Source organism: Cannabis sativa, chromosome 5 (assembly GCF_029168945.1).
Source record: "Cannabis sativa cultivar Pink pepper isolate KNU-18-1 chromosome 5, ASM2916894v1, whole genome shotgun sequence".
NCBI lineage: Eukaryota > Viridiplantae > Streptophyta > Magnoliopsida > Rosales > Cannabaceae > Cannabis > Cannabis sativa.
In genome coordinates, this window is record NC_083605.1 from 72,522,554 (window position 1) to 72,541,352 (window position 18,799).

An 18,799-nucleotide genomic window follows, 5' to 3' on the forward strand; every position below is an offset into this window, starting at 1 on the left:
TCATAATGCATTATTTTTGTATTCCAATCATATAAAGTTGATATTATCATTGTAGTTCCTATTGACATCCTCATATTTCTAAACTTAACACTCAATTTATCGTTCTGTTAGTTGTCAATAAAGTGCCACATGTAAATATAGTATTAACCAAACTAATAACTCTTTTAGAAAAAATAAAAACAAAAATTAATTAAAGTAAATTTATATTGTTCAAAAAAAAAAAACATTATATACATATTAAATGAAATAAAAATTAATTTTTCCATCTTCTTCCAACCATATTATCTTTACAGGTTAACAATTAACTTTTTTTTTGTAAGGAGATTAACAATAAACTTTAATTCTCGATTTAAATGCTATTTTTTAATTCTATTTTCATATATTTAAAATTTTCATTCCGTAAACTTTCTACTAATATTTTTCAATCAATGAAACGAAAAGGCAAATTTTAATTCTCGTATGAAAAACCAAACTTTCAATCCCAATAATTAATAGAAACAACATCAAATTTCAAATTTTCAAAATCTATAAAAATAAATAAAAACATATCTTATAAACACACACTCAAACATTAGAACTCCTGTAAAACACTAAAACTCAAACATTAAAAACACATTCAATAAAATTCGAACGTAGTACTTAAAAACACACATCAGAATAAAAATTGAACCATAAATGGGAATTTCTGTTACTATTTTTCGAATTTCGGTATTTTTTCGCAATTAATTTAATATTTTAAGTGTTTTTGTCACAAATTTTTTAATAGTAAAAATAAAATTTATTAGTTCGGATTGCATTTTAGTTGTTCAGGCTATTCTTAGTTCGGTCTCTATGCCTTCTATTTTTGGTTTATTTGTTCAAGATTGTCAATTTATTTTATCTTCTTTAAGTGATGTTTCTATTGGTCATGTTAAACAGTCTGCTAACAAAGCCGCGCACTGTATGACACATAGTACTTGTTATTGGTCAGGTCGTTTGTTTTACTGAGAGCGATGTTCCCCTTGCTCTTGAGTCCATTATATTAGCGGATGATTCTGTCTAATAAATATTACTTTCTTTCAAAAAAAAAAAAAAAATTAATATAATTTTATTAAGTAATTATTATTAATTAAAATACACCATTTATTTTTTACACATAACTTAAAATATTTTGTATATATATATATATGTTTACTTAGTTTTGATAATGTAATGTAAAAACCGCTATGTTATTACAACTACTAAAATCCAAGCTTAAAACTATGTTAAAGTTTAATGTAAAAATAAAGGGCATTTTACAAAAATACTGGATTTGGGGTAATTATTTTCAATTTTACTGCCACACGGCAGAATTAACATTTATACTGTCCTCCCTTTTTTTTTTCTTTTATACTGTCAACAACAAAACAAAAGTATGAGGCCTCCATCTTTGACAATCACAGACATAACCACCACAACAACACCAGGACACCGGAAAATAACCATTAATTCCGACAAGAATAAACAAAAGCAGTAAAATCGACGTCAATAAATAATCATGGCAAAACAACGGTAAAACAACACTAAAACAATCAAACAAAACAAAAGAAAAAAATGATTAAAAAAAACAAACAATCTGCTGCACAACCTCAACACCAGATGCAAAATCAACTATATTTGCAAGTCTATTCCTAGAAAATTATAAAAAAAAAAACTACTAAAACAACACTGAAACAACACAAAAACAAATGAAGCAAATATAACTACTTAGAAAAATATAAAAGAAACACACACCTCAAAACTCTCTTGTGAGTGAGCTCGTCAAATATATTTATAGGAGAACCAAAAGAAAAAAACCACAAAAATAGCCAAAGAGAACGAAGAAGAAATGTATTTATAGCCTCCATCTTCCACACTCACAGACATAACCATCACAACAACACGAGAACACCCAGAAAATACCTATTAATTCCGAGATGGAGCGAGGCGATGAAATCGGCATCAAATAAATAAATCATGAAAAACAACAGTAAAACAATACTAAAACAAAAAAAAACAATAAAAGAAAAAAATGATCAAAAATTAACTATGTTGTGCACATCCTCAATATTAAATGCACTATATTTGCAAGAAAAGTTCTAGAAAATTAGAACAAAAAAAAACCACACTAACTCTTATATTTTCAAAAAAAAACATAACTAAGAACTTCAAAAAATTAAAAAAAAAAAAAAAGAAGAAGAAAAGAAAAGAAGATGAAGAAGAAGAACTGAACATGAAAAAAAAATAAAAATCATGAAAAACAACAGTAGAACAATACTAAAACAACGGTAAAGATGAAGAAAAAAAAACTTGAAGAAGAAGATGAATATTAGAACATGGGGGTGAGATTTATTTGAAAAGCTAGAAGATAAAGATGATGAAGAAGATGAATAGTGAGAAATGGGAGTGAGATTTTTAAATCTATTTAAATAAAAAAAAAAGAGTGAGACATGGGGTGTGATTTTTAAATTTATTTAAATAAAAGAAAAAGTAAAACATGTCACTTTTATGACACATCCCATCAACCTTTTTAACAAAATAATAATTATTAAATTATCTCAAAAAATAATAATTATTAAATATTAAAAATAATAAATAATAACTTTTATATCCATTAAAATAAAAAATTAAATAAATAATTGAGCCCATGTCCCAATCAATCTAAAAAAACAAAACAATAACATAAAATTGTTAGCGTAGAAAAAAAAAAAAAGACAGTATAAAAGTTAATTTCGAAAAAAAAAAACAGTACAAAAGTTATTTTGGGAGTGTAACAGTATAAAAGAAAGAAAATGAGAAAACACATTAAACTGTGTAAATTTCCCATTCTTAAATATACACCCAACCCAACTATCACAATTTAAATTTTTTGTTCTTCTTCTTATTATTATTTTATCGGAAAAAAAAATAAACATTTAGATAAGGTCAGAAAAAATATCGTTTTGGGTTATTCTCTTCTCTTCGTCGGATTAATTTGGGTTGGAACTGAACCCCCAAAACCCCACTCTCCTCAGTTCAGCTCAGCTCATTCCTTCCTCACCTTCTCCAATGGCAAGTCCGGCCATATCAACACCTCTCGATGTTCACCTAACCAAACATTCTGACTCAACCAGAACCATCTTCTTCACCTCACCAAAGCTCACCCATTTATTCCCCAGAAGAAGAAAATCACTCTCTTCCTCCATTTCTTGCACCTCAAACTCAAAATCCCATTCTGAAAAATCCAAGTCTCTTTCCGACCAACTCAAGCCTTTAACAGCCACCACTTTATCAGAAGACCACCACCAACAACAAACCCATCACTTATCTAAGCCTAAGTCAACTTGGGTCAACCCTGCTAGACCCAGACGTTCTGTAATTTCGTTAGAGAGACAAAGAAAGTCTTCTCACTCTCACAATCCTCAGTTGAGAGAACTGAGACAGTTTGCCCAGAAGCTTAATAACTCTGAAGATGACTCTGAAGCTGCTTTCATGGCTGCCCTTGAGGAAATCCCACAAGCACCGACAAGAGAGAATGCTCTTTTGATACTCAATAGCTTGAGGCCATGGCAGAAAACCCTTTTGTTCTTCAATTGGGTTAAGACCCAGAATTCTTTTCCAATGGAAACTATATTCTACAATGTGACTATGAAGTCTTTAAGGTTTGGGAGACAGTTTGAGCTTATTGAAGAACTTGCTAATGAGATGATTAGTAATGAGATTGTGCTTGATAACATTACTTATTCAACTATTATCACTTGTGCTAAAAGGTGTAGACTTTTTGATAAAGCTGTGGTTTGGTTTGAGAGAATGTACACCACTGGTGTGATGCCTGATGAGGTTACTTACTCTGCTATTCTTGATGTTTATGCTCAATTAGGTAAAGTTGAAGAAGTACTTGGATTATATGAAAGAGGTAGAGCTAGTGGGTGGAAACCAGATGCTATTACTTATTCAGTTTTGGGGAAAATGTTTGGTGAAGCTGGTGATTTTGATGGGATTAGGTATGTGTTGCAAGAGATGAAATCTGCTGGGGTTCAGCCTAATGTTGTTGTGTACAATACTTTGTTGGAAGCTTTGGGAAAAGCTGGGAAGCCTGGTTTGGCAAGGAACTTGTTTGAAGAGCTTATCGAATCGGGTTTGACTCCGAATGAGAAAACTTTAACTGCCCTTGTCAAGATTTATGGTAAGGCTAGGTGGGCAAGAGATGCAATGGAGTTATGGGATAAAATGAGGTCTAATTCTTGGCCTATGGACTTGATTCTCTATAACACTTTGTTGAACATGTGTGCTGATTTGGGATTGGAGGAGGAAGCTGAAAAGCTATTTGGGGAGATGAAACAGTCTAAGAATTCTCTCCCAGATAGTTGGAGTTACACTGCAATGCTTAACATTTATGGTAGTGGAGGGAATGTTGAAAAGGCTATGGAACTGTTTGATGAAATGTCTGAGAGAGGTGTTCAGCTTAATGTGATGGGCACCACTTGTTTGATTCAATGCTTGGGGAAGACTAAAAGAGTTGATGATGTTGTTAAGGTCTTTAATGTTGCTGTTGGGAAGGGAGTTAGGCCTGATGACAGACTCTGTGGTTGTTTGCTTTCTGTTATGTCCTTATGTGAGAATGTTGATGATGAAAATAAGGTTCTAGGTTGCTTGATACAAGCCAACCCGAAAATGGTTAATCTTGTTAAGTTACTACAAGAAGATAAGCCGAGTTTCGAAGCTGTGAAAGAAGAGTTTCGTGGTGTGATTGGCAAGACTTCAATCGAATCGAGAAGACCCTTCTGCAATTGCTTGATTGACATATGTCGAAATGGAAATCGCCATGAGAGAGCTCATGAGTTGCTCTATCTGGGAACACTTTATGGTTTGTATCCAGGTCTTCACAACAAGACTGCTAATGAATGGAGTTTGGATGTTAGGTCTTTATCAGTTGGTGCAGCCCAAACTGCACTAGAGGAATGGATGGGAACTCTTTCGAGGATTGTTCAGCGAAAAGAGGAGTTACCGGAGTTGTTTTCGGCTCAAACTGGTGCTGGAAATCACAAGTATGCTCAAGGAATGGCAAATTCTTTTGCTTCCCATGTGAAGAAACTTTCAGTTCCTTTTAAGCAATGTGAAGACAAAGCTGGTTGTTTTGTGGCAACAAGAGAAGATTTAATGTCTTGGGTACAATCAAAGGTTCAGTCTATTGTAACTGCCTAAATATGAGAAACCAAAAACATTGCATTTTAGTATGTTTATAGTTTGTAATTCCTTTAAATTTTGTTACATGAGAAAGTATTTTGGTTTTATTTATTGCACTTCAGTTTCACAGATACTTGAATTTTATATATTTTTCCACAACACAATTTGAAGGGTCTACCAAAAAAAAAAAGAAAGAAGTAATAATAATAATAATTTCAAGGGAAAAAGTCAGAAAAAAATTTGTTAGCCTTGCCGGTGAAACCGGGTGTGTCTATAACAGGGAAGCCCGAAGGCTGTTCCCGTCCCTGTCAGGGGAGATGCCAACCGTCTCTCCTTTCTACGAACACATCTTGTTAAGCAATAGCACAGCTTTATAAATGCCAAGTATATTTAATTTATTCCCGATGTGGGACTTCTTGATTTTTTTCCTTTTAAAATAATTGAAATTATTAAATTTCGGGGTGCGTGCATGTTTCCTTTTAGTTATAATTTTTTTTTTAATTATAATGAATACTTTTTTAATTTAGAATTTTAAATTATATAGAAGAATAGGGATGCGTTAGAGTATTTAAGGGTGTTTATAAAATACTCAATCCAATCTAATTTATAAAGCGCCGATATATATATATTTGTACAGATTAGATTGGATTGACCAATCTAAAATTCGCACCTATGCGGATTGAATGTTAATTAATATGTAAAAATAATCGATTCAATCTAATTCATACATATTTGTGTGTATATTTTTAAAAAATTATATATACAATAAATATTTGAATGTAAAAATTAATAATTCAAAAATCTAATATATATAATACAAATATATTTCAAAACTTAGTAGATTAAATATATATTTCGGGTAAATACCATTTTGGACCCTCTGTTTTACAAAAGTTATCAATTAGACCCTGTGTTTTGTTAAATGACAAAATGGACCTTGTATTTTCTAAAATAGTACAAATAGGACCCTGAATTGATTTTTTGTCATAATAAAGTTTAATTATAATCTGATCTAAAAGTGCTATGACAAAATTATTTACATTTTTTGTATCTGTTCGTATTAAGCATTGTCTTCAAGTTGGTTGTATTAAAAAAAGTTGTCAAAAATTAAACTCAGGGTCCTATTTTTACTATTTTAGAAAATACAGGGTTCATTTTATCATTTAACAAAACACAGGGTCCAATCTGTAACTTTTACAAAACACAGGGTCCAAAATGGTATTTACCTATATATTTCATTAATGTTTATATGGAAAATATAATCTTAAATAAAATTAAACATTTTTTTATACATACAATTTTTTCTCTTTGAATTTTTTATCTTTTGTTTTATTATTTAAATTTGTTGTTAGAGACATAAAACAACAATAATATTTTTTATTGTTAGTTATGTGAAAAAAAATATATTTTTTTTAATAAATATTAAATAATTCAATATTAAAAAGCAATCAATTTAAAATAATTGATCCAATTCGTACTTTTGCAGATTAGATTGAATTGATTCTAAAATATAAAATCCGCACGTACTACGGATCAGATATACTATGAGCAAAATAGTTTAGATTAGATTGAATGAACACTCCTCCTAGTATTAGGGTGCAAACATTATTTTTATCCACAGAATTCCAACATTTTCTTTTCTTCACGTGGAGTATTGAATTAGTTAAAACATTATTCTACTTCATGGAGAGAAACTAGAAACATTGATCACTTTATTGTTGTTAAAGTCAATCTTCTTCAGAGTTTTGTTTTCCTTAAGAATCACATGGAGGTGGAGCATTGCCAAAAGAGCCAACTTACAAACAAAACCAAAAATTGCTTGAGCTTCATAGCAGCATATTATTCCTTTTAGTTAAATGCTATTGATGTAACAACAAATTAGATACATCCATTACCAATTACAACCTTTTTTTTTATGAGGATTCCTTTGTTGTTGGATCCAATAAACCTTTGATATGATTCTCTACTTTCTTCTGGATTGAAGGGTAAGGTATCTTTTGAAACACCTCGGCTCCAAAGGAGAATACTAGAGCCTTTCTGGCTGTTTTTAAGTCGATCCCACGAGCCTGGAAATAGAAGAGTTGACCTTCTTCGAGATCACTAATTGCAGCTCCATGAGAACACTTGACATCGTCTGCAATGATTTGGAGATTCGGTTTGACATTGACGGATGCTCGAGGTTCAAGGAGAAGGCTTCTAGTCAACTGACCTGCATCTGTCTGCTGAGCATATCTGCAGAGAAAACAAAATTCTTTTAGTTCAAATGACCAGAAATCTACAGAAGAAACAACATCAAGTCTTGAAAGTAGAAATTGTTACAATGGTAAAATTTCCTTAATGATGGAATATAACACAGTCTTACCTGTAAATAATATGTTCAAACAAATGAATTCAATCAAATTACATGGTTTCAGTTAAAATTATACAACAAGGAAGAAGTCATATAGATAACGATATTCTGATATGGCCTTTTTTGATCTGTAACAATAGCTACAATATTATGACAATTTAATTTACCAGAGATAAGCATTATGCAGATGAAAAAAAATTACCTGTTAACTTTCACATTCCCATCAAATATGGCTTGTCCTTTAGGGTGAGATACAATACATTTGTGAAGTTGTCGAGAATAACCACGAGGATGGTCTAAAACTAGGCTACTATGAAGATCCTGTGTTTGATCACCGACAGACAAGTGCAAGGTCGATAACTCGGTTACTGTCTCCGGTCCCAATTGCTTGACATTGACATTGTGTCTGCTGAGCTTTCCACCCGTGCTGATCTCTATGAGCTCGTAAGTGCTAGCCGATTCCTGCAACAATTAACTCCATCAATCTACTGCAGCTAGAGAAGTTGATAGTAAATTCTCATATTTGGTATGGAAAGAAAAATGTAATAGAAAAACACTCAATTGAACAAAATTTTCAAAATCAAACTTGAAAAATTGATTTACCTTTTTGTTCTCCACACTTTTTTTACTACATTTCCCCTACATTTTTCTTTCCTCGCCAAAATCCAACTTTCAAACATAGCCTAAGGAATTATGTGACAAACATTACTACAACAAGAGAGAATTCCTTACACTAGTAAATAACAGCAAACTCAATTATGTTGCCTAGGAAAGCTATGTCAGAGTCTCATTCATGGGCATAAACTAGGAAAAATGCATAAATTGAACAGATTTTCCAAACCAGGACAACCTAACATAAGTTATCCATAGTTGATTTTACAAACCATGACCATCTTAAATAAACAAACTACGCAAAACAAAGCACGTTTGGATAGAAATCTTTCATTTCTTGCCTAATACTTTAATGAAATAACAAGACTAACATACAGTAGTGAATACTTATGAATATGAAGTAATTATCATCATCTCCTGTAAACCTGCCAAAATTACAATTTCATACCAAAAACATAAACAAATAGAAAAATGGAAGCAAAAGTCACCTGGCGAACTGAAGTCCACTTTATATGGGCAGCATTCAAAGACTGAGTTTGAACATAAGAATGCTTAACCTTTCCTCCTTCTCCAATCACAACATCCAAAACAGCATTAGCCCAGTAACACTTATTCCCATCTCCACCCAAAAACTCCTCAATTATCTCAACCTCACCACCATTCTCCACCAAAACAAGCACCCTAGGATTAGAAATAGGCATTTTCTCCGAACCCTTTTCACTTCCTTCAATGGAAAGGTAAGTCAAATGAATTGGACTCTCAACTCTGCAACCAGAAGGGACATACACCACAGTCAAATCCGGTGCTCCAATACCGTTAATGGACCAAAACAGGTCACCTTCTGGACCATTCCCAGCAAACTCACCAACCCTTTTCGCTATACTCTCTTCTGATAGCTCCAGCAAGCTACCCACAAAAACCCCATTTGGCAACTCAGACGAATTCGATACCGAATTCACGGCAAACCCATCAGCTATAATTAAATTTGGGAATTGGGTATCTGTAGAAAAAGTTAGAGACTTTGGTGGATTTGGGACTGGTTCGATTTGAGACTGTTTGATAAATGATGTGTCTATGTACCGAAAGGGCTCGTCTTTCCGAGAAGGCCATGGGGTTGAGAGAAGGGTCTCTGAAGAAGTGTCCCTGAGCTTTTGGAGAGGTAAAGGTGCCGCCAAAGAAGAAGAAGGAAGCGAGTCTTCGAGGGTTTCTGCAAGTTGGAGAACGAATGGGTCTGAGAAGTTGGGTTGAAGAGTCAATGATGATTGGATTGAAATTCTGGGTTTGGGTTTGGTAGTGGAGAAGTGTGGGATTTTGGGTCTGTAAATGTGAGAGTGTGTGAAGGCTAAGGTAGCCATGGTGGATGGTTTGATATACTTTTATGAAAACGTTTGGTTACGAAACTTTATGTTCAATCTAAACCAAATTTTGTGTTGTTTTATTTTATTTTTCTTTGTTTCTTTCTTAGGTCCTAATATTTTTTAGGCATGTAGTTTTGTTATAAAGTATTTTTTTTTTTTTATAATATATTGTATTTTTTTTTGGCTTGGAAACATGTTTAGTTTGGTGTAATTAAGATTGGAATGGAATATAATGTTTGGTTGAGTTTTTGATGGCTAAACCTTCTTTAGTATCCTTTTACTTGCACTTAATTTTTTAAGTTCAAATTTTAGTAGTAAAACTTTCTAAATTACTGAACTAATAACAAATTTAAGATGTCATCTCGCTAACTACCTCCATGGACGGCTTATGTGTACACTTTTATACACGTTGACACGTTTATATTGGTACACCTCATATTTTTATTTTAAAATTAAAAAATGTTATAAAAGTAAAAAATAAAAAATATTATAATTTTTGAAATAATTTTTATAATTTTCAAATAATAATATTAGGTATACCAATAGTACAAAAATATTCACATAAACAGTTTAGGTTGACAGTTAACTTTGAAAAAGAAATGACACCTTAAATTTGTTAATATTTTTTACCACCAAAATTTGAACTTAGAAGAGTAATTAATAGTTATATTTACACCCAAAAATACAAAACTAGTATGGACATTACAATACAAATATAAAAATTAGAACAAATATAGCTTTATACTCTATAGCATAATCAAATTTAACTCAAAATATATAACAACATATGGTCAAACTATATCAAGAATCTCGATTGAGCTGATGCCAATCTATCAATAATATTTGTAGTTCTTCTTGCCCCTTTTGACCGTATTGCTCTTTAATAGTGTTTAGTGAGGCTTTTCTCTCTACAAAAACATTTGTAATACTTTTTTATAATCCAGGAAAATCAAAGCAAAATTCTACAAGTTATAATTCTTAGAAAAGAAAAACAATTTATTCTAAATGACTTATTAAGAATTTCTAAAAATCCCCTAAATTAAAACTAAATTAGAGAGATTTATATGAATTAAAGAAAAGAAAGGGAGCAGTTGAGAGCAGTAGTGACCAGACCAACAAGCATAGCTTACAAAACATCCATATTGAGATCATGGTAATACTCTCAGGAGGTCAGTACTACTATACTACTAATTCATATTCACCCATAAATGGGTCACTATACTCTAAAAGCCTCACCCTTTCCTTCTTCACATGATCATTATCACACTTGTTAGGGTTTTTGAGTTCAACCAAAACCACTCCTTTACAATTACTTCCTTTCCTCTCTGTATTACTTGCATAATAATCATTCATCATCTTTTTCATCATATTATATCAAATCACATTACCGGCCTTTATGCTTACAATCGCCATACGAAATTTATCGAAGATTATGGTAAGTAAAGAAACTAAGACCCTTTTCTTCTTCTTGGATTTACATATTACTACCCTACTAAAGTTTAGATTTTTACTCAAAATCTTACCCCAAGAATGACCATCATTCCTAAAAAGATTGTATTTAATGTTATGTCGTTTTGATGAAATTGCCTTCAATAATCAATTTTTTGTATGAAAAAGGAAAAAGAAAAAAGGGAAACTGAGAAAAAGGTAGATGTGAAATTATTGGTATGTTATGTTATAGCCATATTTTTTAAAAGCTATTTGTTCACGTTAATTGTCTTAATTTGATTGGGCATGTCGTTTGAATGAGAGAGAGAGTCACTCAATCAAGGCATCACGCTTCTTCAATCAGTCAAACAGTACTACAAAATTAATAATAATAATAAAAGGGAGAATTATTCTCTCTCTCTCTGAAGTTAAGTACTTCCTCAACAAGCAGACCCAAAGAACCAAACTTTATAAGCCATTTATATATGATATTTCATCCATAACTTCACTCACTCACTCACTCTCTCACTCTCTCCTCTTTGTTTTCGATTTCTGGCTATGAGATTTTAAAGGTTAGTGGCTTTCTTCCCAATTTTACCCAGTTATGTATGTTTGAAATTTCTGAAAGAGTGTTTTTTTAATTCTTCTTTCGATTTCTGTCTTTTTCTCAATGATGGATAGATGTAATGTGAATAGGACTTCTGGGAAATTGTTAATATGCTGATTTTATGTGGAAAATTGTTTTTTGTTTGGTTGATAATTTTCGATTCAGCATTTGGTTCTTAATTCTCTAATCATAAAAAGCAATGACCATTTTCATTTTCTGTTTTAGTCTTGTAATTGTGAAAGAACTTAAATGTTTGGCTTAGTGTTTATTGTTGTGTTAGGCTTTTAAAGTTACATATTCATATTGATCAGTCCTGAATATGAATGCAAAAGAGGAACATGAAGTTTCTGCATTATGTAATTTAGAATAGTAATAGCGTTTTTGTGGGTTCTAATTTTTTTCCCCCTTACTGTGATTATGATGCTATGTATTGATATCGAATTTGTTGTCCTGGTAGAAAACACAACCATGTGATCATCTATGCATTTGTAATCTTTTTCCATTTTCATTATTCAGAGTTGGAGAGTGTGATGGTTCCTCATGAGTTGAATAATTTGCAGATTGATCTGAGTGCAGTTCTGTTTTTATTTTTAAGGTTCCGTGTGTATGTTGGATTTTCTTTTTCTTGTTTATAAGTGTTTTTCTTTAAATAATTGTACAGGGCTCAGTTAGAGTTTGAATCTTGAAGCTGCTTAAGGATAAGATGGAATTAGAAAGAAAGGAAAAACGTTGTGTGGTAACTCAAATCAGTATTGGCGGATTTGACCGCAATGTCAAAGCAAAAGACCTTGTCAATTTCTTAGAAGATGAAGTTGGGCTTGTTTTCAGGTGTAGGTTGAAAACTTCTTTGACGCCTGCAGAGTCTCATCCAAATTTTGAGGTCATTGATACTGCAAATCTTGAGAGAGCTGACAATAACAGTGTAGTACCCCATGCTTTTGTCCATTTTGCCTCACCTGATTCAGCAACTGATGCTTTAATGATTGCAGAATCTGGCAATCTTATGTTGGATGGCAATCCACTAAAGGTAAGTTTGGGACCTGAGAATCCATATAGCATGAACCAGAGGAGGAGAACTATTAGTCCGAGGAAGATACCTGATGTGCTTCTTGAGATTGGAACTTTAGTCAAACGAGATGAGTTCTTTAGTGCTTGGAGTGGAGCTCCTAGAGGGGTTGATTTTGTTGTTGATCCTTTCAATTGGACGTGCAAATTTTGTTTCACCAAGGATACTGTTTTCTCATTTAAAGGCATGGCCAAGCTCTCAACGATGAAATGTGATTTTAAGGTGGAGTTTTTGGTTAGGGACATTAATGAAATAAAAACTTACACTGATACATCATATTTGGTAGTTCTGTTGCATCTGGCTTCATCTCCGCGAGTTTGGTATAGAACTGCTGATGATGATATCGACATACCTGCTCCATTTGATATGTTGGATGATGATGATCCTTGGATACGAACAACAGATTTTACTCCTAGTGGGGCAGTTGGGCGATGCAATTATTATAGAATTTCAGTTCCACCTCGTCATGGGGCAAAGTTGAAAAAGGCCATGGAATATCTTCGACAACAGAGGGTGCATGAGAGCAACTTAAGATCACCTCTTAGGATCCGGAAGGAACCTGATTATGGGGTGTCTATGTCAGATCCTTTCTTCTGCATTCACTACAAGAAAGATATTTCATTTGAGATTATGTTCTTATTGAATGTTGTCATGCATAAAGGAGTATTTAATCAGTACCAGTTTTCTGATGATTTATTTGATCTACTCAGAAGCCAGCCATTAGAAGTCAATGTGTCTGCTTTGAAGTACATAATGTGTTCCATCAAGCGTCCGGTTTATAATGCATATGAAAAACTAAAACATGTCCAAGAATGGTTGTTGAGGGAACCTAAACTCTTGAAGATTCCTAGACAGTTGGATGACATTGCTGAAGTTAGAAGGTTGGTTATCACCCCAACTAGAGCCTATTGTCTGCCTCCAGAAGCTGAACTCTCCAATAGGGTTCTTAGACACTTTAAAGAAGTTGCTGATCGATTCTTAAGAGTTACCTTTATGGATGAAGGAATGCAAACCATAAATTTGAATGTTCTTACTTATTTTGTTGCTCCTATTGTAAAGGAACTCACAAATAATTCTTTCCCCCAGAAAACAAAAGTATTCAATAGGGTCAAGAACATTCTGACTGAAGGGTTTTATTTATGTGGTCGCAAGTACTCTTTTTTAGCCTTCTCTTCCAATCAATTGAGGGATCGTTCGGCCTGGTTTTTCGCTGAAAATGGAATAGTATCTGTCCTTCACATCAAACGTTGGATGGGGAAATTCACCAACAGAAATGTTGCCAAGTGTGCTGCTAGGATGGGCCAGTGTTTTTCCTCTACATATGCTACTGTAGAAGTTCCATTGACAGAGGTTAATTTTGACCTTCCAGATATTGAGAGGAATGGTTATAATTTTTCTGATGGGATTGGCATTATTACTCGTGATCTTGCAATAGAAGTTGCTGAGAAATTAAAGCTTGATATAGACGCACCGTCAGCTTATCAAATTAGATATGCTGGCTGCAAAGGTGTTGTTTCTTGCTGGCCATCAAAGGGTGATGGGATCAGACTTTCTTTGAGGGCTAGTATGAACAAGTTTAATTCTAACCACACTATATTGGAAATTTGTTCTTGGACTAGATTTCAGCCTGGTTTTCTGAATAGACAGATTATAACTTTGTTATCGACATTAAAAGTTCCTGATGAAATATTCTGGAAAATGCAAGAGACCATGGTTTCTAAGTTAAACCAAATGCTTACAGATGCAGATGTGGCTTTTAACGTTCTTACTGCGTCCTGTGCTGAGCAAGGGAATGTACCAGCAATGATGTTAAGTGCAGGTTTCAAGCCCGATTCAGAACCTCATTTACGAGGTATGTTAACTTGTGTAAGAGCTGCACAACTTTGGGGCCTTAGGGAAAAGGCAAGGATATTTGTTCCATCTGGGAGATGGCTTATGGGTTGCCTAGATGAGCTAGGGGTGCTTAAAGGAGGCCAATGCTTTATTCAAGTCTCTACACCATCACTTGAACACTGTTTCTCAAACCATGGTTCTAGATTCAGCAAGAGAAGGAATAATCTTGAAGTAATTAAGGGTTTTGTAGTGATAGCAAAAAACCCTTGTTTGCACCCTGGAGATGTAAGGATTTTGGAAGCAGTTGATGCCCCTGGTTTGCACCATTTGTATGACTGTCTTGTTTTTCCTCAAAATGGTGATCGGCCTCATACAAACGAAGCTTCTGGAAGTGATCTTGACGGGGACCTCTACTTTGTTACATGGGATGATAATCTTGTTCCCCCAAGCAAAAAAAGCTGCACTCCTATGCAATATGATCCAGCGCAAGCGAAGACTTTGCCACGCGATGTCACTCAAAGGGTAATCATCTACCACTTCTTTATCCTATATTTATGGAGTGTGAGAGATTTCAAATTGCTAAATCTCATTGTGGATATTATTGGTAAACTGTTTTCAAAAGATTACAATCATTTTAATTTCTTTCATAACATGACGTGCTTATGAAGTTTCTGCCATCAACTTTGTCATAAAATATCACATTGTGCCATAATAGTACTTTGATGAATAAGATTTTTATGAATTTAATTATGAAATTTTCCAATTCATTGATTCTCACTTAACTACTATTTTTTTATCACTTAATTCTCTGTTTATTCTGCAGGACATAATAGATTTCTTTTCAAGAAATATGGTGAATGAGAACCTTGGGGCAATTTGCAATGCTCATGTGGTTCATGCTGACAAAAGTGAGCATGGTGCATTGGATGAAAAGTGCATCAAACTAGCTGAGTTAGCAGCAACAGCTGTTGATTTTCCAAAAACTGGAATTATTGTAGCAATGCCTCCACATTTGAAGCCAAGAGAGTACCCTGATTTTATGGGAAAAGAAGCATATCAATCCTACCCTTCACCTAAAATTCTTGGGAGACTTTACCGAGTGATTAGAGATGCGTATGATGAAGATGTGTCAGCATCTTCTGCTCTCAATTTTGCACCCAAGGAGATCCCGTACAATGCAGACCTCGAGGTTTCAGGAGCAGACAATTTCATTGACGATGCATGGGATCTCAAAATCTCTTACGATGGGCAACTGAAAGGTCTGATGGAACAATATAAAGTGAGGAGGGAAGAGGAGATTGTGACAGGGCAAATTTGGTCCATGCCAAAGCACAACAGCAGGAAGCAAGGGGACCTCAAGGAGAGACTGAAGCATTCTTACAATTCATTGAGAAAAGAATTTAGACAAATGTTTGAGAAGATGGACCCTGATTTTGAGAAACTCACAGATGACGAGAAGAATATATTGTATGAAAAGAAGGCATCAGCATGGTACCAGGTTACCTACCATCCTAAATGGGTGACGAAAACACTTGACATGTTAGAGTTGGATTCAGCTGAAAACACAATGTTGCTAAGCTTCCCATGGATTGCAGTTGATTACCTCACTTGCATCAAGATTAAGAAGTGTGGAGTTGAAAATGTTGACACTACCAAACCGATCAGCTCATTGGCAAAGTACCTTGCTGATCGGATTTGATTTTGACCCCCCAAGGTTTGTGGTGACAAGGCCATTCTGCCAATTGTTTTTCCTTTCGAAAGTAATAGTTCTGCTGCATTCTGACAATGCTGTTAGGGTTGGAATTCAGTCCAATTTATCTTCATTTTGGAGGTGAATCTATGTCAGAGTTAGAGAGAAGGGCAAGTGTGGTAGCATATTAATCTTAGTAATTTTGTGTGATATATTAGCATGAGCAGTAATGATATGTCACTCTGGAAAGTTATGCTTTCTCAGCCCCATTCTTTCAATACAAAACACAGTGTACTGAGTATGCATAACATGACATGTTGAGTTTAGAGTAAATATTGTGTGCTCATATTGTATTATTATCTTAAGAGAAACAGCTTAGCCTCATTACAAACCCCTCAAAAATAAGAATAAGTGAGGCTCTGTCAAACTCAATTGGTGTTTACCAAAGCTTCATAGCAATGTTAAGACTTGATTTTTACATCAGTGGGATTATTGATAATAATATGATTTATGTTTGTAAAAAGTTTTCTCATTATGATTATGATGGCATAGACTTATTATATTACAGCTGAAGCCAATTCTCAATGATTTTGCTTGGTCTTCTTTGCCCTCTCTTGAGCTTTCTTTTTCGACTCTCAATGAGGAGAAGAAATAGTACCAAATAAATATCATTAGATTAGGACACTATTAAAACTTTACATTATAAAAATCATTACATACAATAGTAATATGTTTCACAACTACTCCTAACCTAAAGAGAGAAAACCAAAAAAGGGAGGTTGCTGTTGATTTTGTTTATATTAATATTTTTAGTTTTTTTTTTTTCACAATCTACCAAAGGAATATTGAAAACAAAATAAATTCTTCTCCTATATGTAGATTTTCTTTTTTTTTTTTTCAAAATAAAAATTAGATTTCTTTTAAAAAAAAATTTACTAACTAATTATGTAATATCATATCAATACATGTGTTGGTATACTTTGGATTAAATATTAAATACTTTATTATTAATTTAAAACCCATTTTAATATTTTTTTAACATAATAAATTTAAGATATTAAATAATAATTGGTTTTCAAAAAAAGAAAAAACAACAAAACCCAAAGTATATATATTAAAAAAATTACATGGTTCAGATTAATTAGATTTTATTTAAAAAGAAAAAAATTACATGGTTGAGAATAATCTGACTGCAACACAAATGTACTGTTTAAGTATTTTGTTACCAAATTTTTTAAATGGGGAATTAACTGTGATTTTTTTTTTTTGGGTCAAAATAATCACCGTATTAGATTAAAATTGATGAAGAACACTATTACTTATGGTCTATCTAAGAAAGAATAAACAGGAAGAATTGACTTGAGAAAGTTAAAAATTTCCTTAAGAAAAAGAAAAGAAAAGAAAGTTAAAATTGATTATTAAAAAAAAATAACAGGAAGGAAGGAGAAAATTCTAACGACACATTCAACTAAAGTACCAATATGTCAGAGTATTGCTATTAGGTACCAGTAGTATCTAGCATCTTCTAGACATGTCACCTTATAATTGTTTAGCGATACTCCCTAAAAATTATTATATTAAATTATATGGGACCTGATACTTAATTACACCAATAGTGATATTGACACGTAGGAGGGTGCTAGACACCACTAGTGCCTTTTAATATTTCTCAATAAGCTGCCAGCGGTGATGCATCAAGTGCGAAGAATGCTAGACCTCCGATCTGAATGAACATCTGACGAATCACACCTATCAGCCAACCGAAAGGGTATGTGCTACCAGGGGAAGATCGAAAGGTATGCAAACCTCTAGATCTTGGAATATCACCTTTAATAAGACTACTAAAGAGTATGACTTCGAACAACATGAAGACGAAGCCTTTGTATACAAATACATTAAAGGTAATGTAGTGATATTCCTTGTTCTTTATGTTGATGACATTCTACATATTGAAAACAATGTAGAAAGGTTATCAGACATAAAAAAATTGTTAGTTAAAAAAATTCTAAATGAATGATTTAAGAGAAGCAAGCTATGTTCTCAGCATTAAAGTCTATAGAGATAGAAAGCAGAGAATATTAGTACTTTCTCAAGCAACTTATATCGATAAGGTGCTCAAAAGATTCTCAATGGATGATTTTAAGAAAGGACAATTACAGTCCAGATATGGAATCGCTCTATGCAAGGATCAGTGTCTAAAGACTCCTCAAGAGTGGATGACATAAGAAAGTACCCTTATGCATCAACAGTAGGGAGCTTGATGTATGCAGTGTTGTATATATGACCTGACATATGCTACGATGTAGGGATTATTAGTCGTTACAAATCTAACCCAGGTTCAGAACACTAGATAGTTGTAAAGCACATTCTCAAGTATCTTCAGGGAATGAGAGATCTCATGCTTGTGTATTATGGTAGAGAGTTAAATCTTACTGGGTATACTGATTCTGATTTTGAATCAGAGAAAGATAGCCAAAAGTCGACATTTAGGTCAATATTCACTCTTGGTGGTGGAGCTGTAGTCTAAAGAAGCATTAAGCAAACCCGTATTGTAGATTCAACCATGAAAGATGAATATATAGTAGCTTGCAAAGCAGTAAAGGAAGCAATTCAATTGAAGAAATTCTACACTGATCTAGAAGTATTTCCAGAAGTAGAAAAATCATTGGAGCTCTACTGTGACAGCAGTGGA

The 18,799-nt window shown here is 33.3% G+C and overlaps 3 protein-coding genes and 1 non-coding gene across 6 annotated transcripts; 2 read left to right on the forward strand and 2 right to left on the reverse strand.

Annotated features, from left to right (window-relative positions):
• Positions 1–2,828: 2,828 nt before the first annotated feature.
• On the forward strand, positions 2,829–5,279 carry LOC115716660 (pentatricopeptide repeat-containing protein At5g46580, chloroplastic). The gene has a single exon (XM_030645508.2). The coding sequence runs from the start codon at positions 3,046–3,048 to the stop codon at positions 5,179–5,181; it is 2,136 nt and encodes a 711-aa protein (XP_030501368.2). The 5' UTR covers positions 2,829–3,045; the 3' UTR covers positions 5,182–5,279.
• A 116-nt stretch (positions 5,280–5,395) lies between these two features.
• On the reverse strand, positions 5,396–5,510 carry LOC115718282 (U6atac minor spliceosomal RNA). Its single transcript, XR_004011864.1, has one exon. It is a non-coding gene; the product is annotated as a U6atac minor spliceosomal RNA (small nuclear RNA).
• Positions 5,511–6,855: 1,345 nt separating this feature from the next.
• LOC115716726 (protein ABCI7, chloroplastic) lies at positions 6,856–9,583 on the reverse strand. Its single transcript, XM_030645606.2, has 3 exons — positions 8,614–9,583; positions 7,716–7,975; positions 6,856–7,395 (listed from the first exon to the last, which is right to left on the reverse strand). The coding sequence occupies exons 1-3, from the start codon at positions 9,478–9,480 to the stop codon at positions 7,077–7,079; spliced, it is 1,446 nt and encodes a 481-aa protein (XP_030501466.2). The 5' UTR covers positions 9,481–9,583; the 3' UTR covers positions 6,856–7,076.
• An 861-nt stretch (positions 9,584–10,444) lies between these two features.
• On the forward strand, positions 10,445–16,630 carry LOC115716551 (RNA-dependent RNA polymerase 6). Of its 3 annotated transcripts, none has more exons than XM_030645367.2 (3): positions 10,445–10,918; positions 12,180–14,939; positions 15,241–16,630. In XM_030645367.2, exons 2-3 carry the CDS (start codon positions 12,222–12,224, stop codon positions 16,114–16,116), a joined length of 3,594 nt encoding a protein of 1,197 aa, XP_030501227.2. In that variant the 5' UTR covers positions 10,445–10,918; positions 12,180–12,221; the 3' UTR covers positions 16,117–16,630. The 3 variants fall into 3 exon arrangements, with proteins under 3 accessions (XP_030501227.2, XP_030501226.2, XP_030501225.2); XM_030645366.2 differs by having other exon boundaries at positions 10,445–10,652; XM_030645365.2 differs by having other exon boundaries at positions 10,648–11,483.
• Positions 16,631–18,799: the final 2,169 nt, after the last annotated feature.

What these genes read in the sequence shown, in the direction of transcription:
- LOC115716660 (XM_030645508.2), top strand. Translation starts at nt 3,046, where the DNA reads ATGGCAAGTCCGGCCATATCAACACCTCTCGATGTTCACCTAACCAAA.
- LOC115716726 (XM_030645606.2), bottom strand. Translation starts at nt 9,480, where the DNA reads ATGGCTACCTTAGCCTTCACACACTCTCACATTTACAGACCCAAAATC. An exon ending in AGTGGACTTCAGTTCGCCAG is followed by an intron (nt 7,976 to 8,613) that starts GTGACTTTTGCT and finishes TAATTGTTGCAG; the next exon opens with GAATCGGCTAGCACTTACGA. An exon ending in GGGAATGTGAAAGTTAACAG is followed by an intron (nt 7,396 to 7,715) that starts GTAATTTTTTTT and finishes TTTTCTCTGCAG; the next exon opens with ATATGCTCAGCAGACAGATG.
- LOC115716551 (XM_030645367.2), top strand. Translation starts at nt 12,222, where the DNA reads ATGGAATTAGAAAGAAAGGAAAAACGTTGTGTGGTAACTCAAATCAGT. An exon ending in CACGCGATGTCACTCAAAGG is followed by an intron (nt 14,940 to 15,240) that starts GTAATCATCTAC and finishes TTTATTCTGCAG; the next exon opens with GACATAATAGATTTCTTTTC.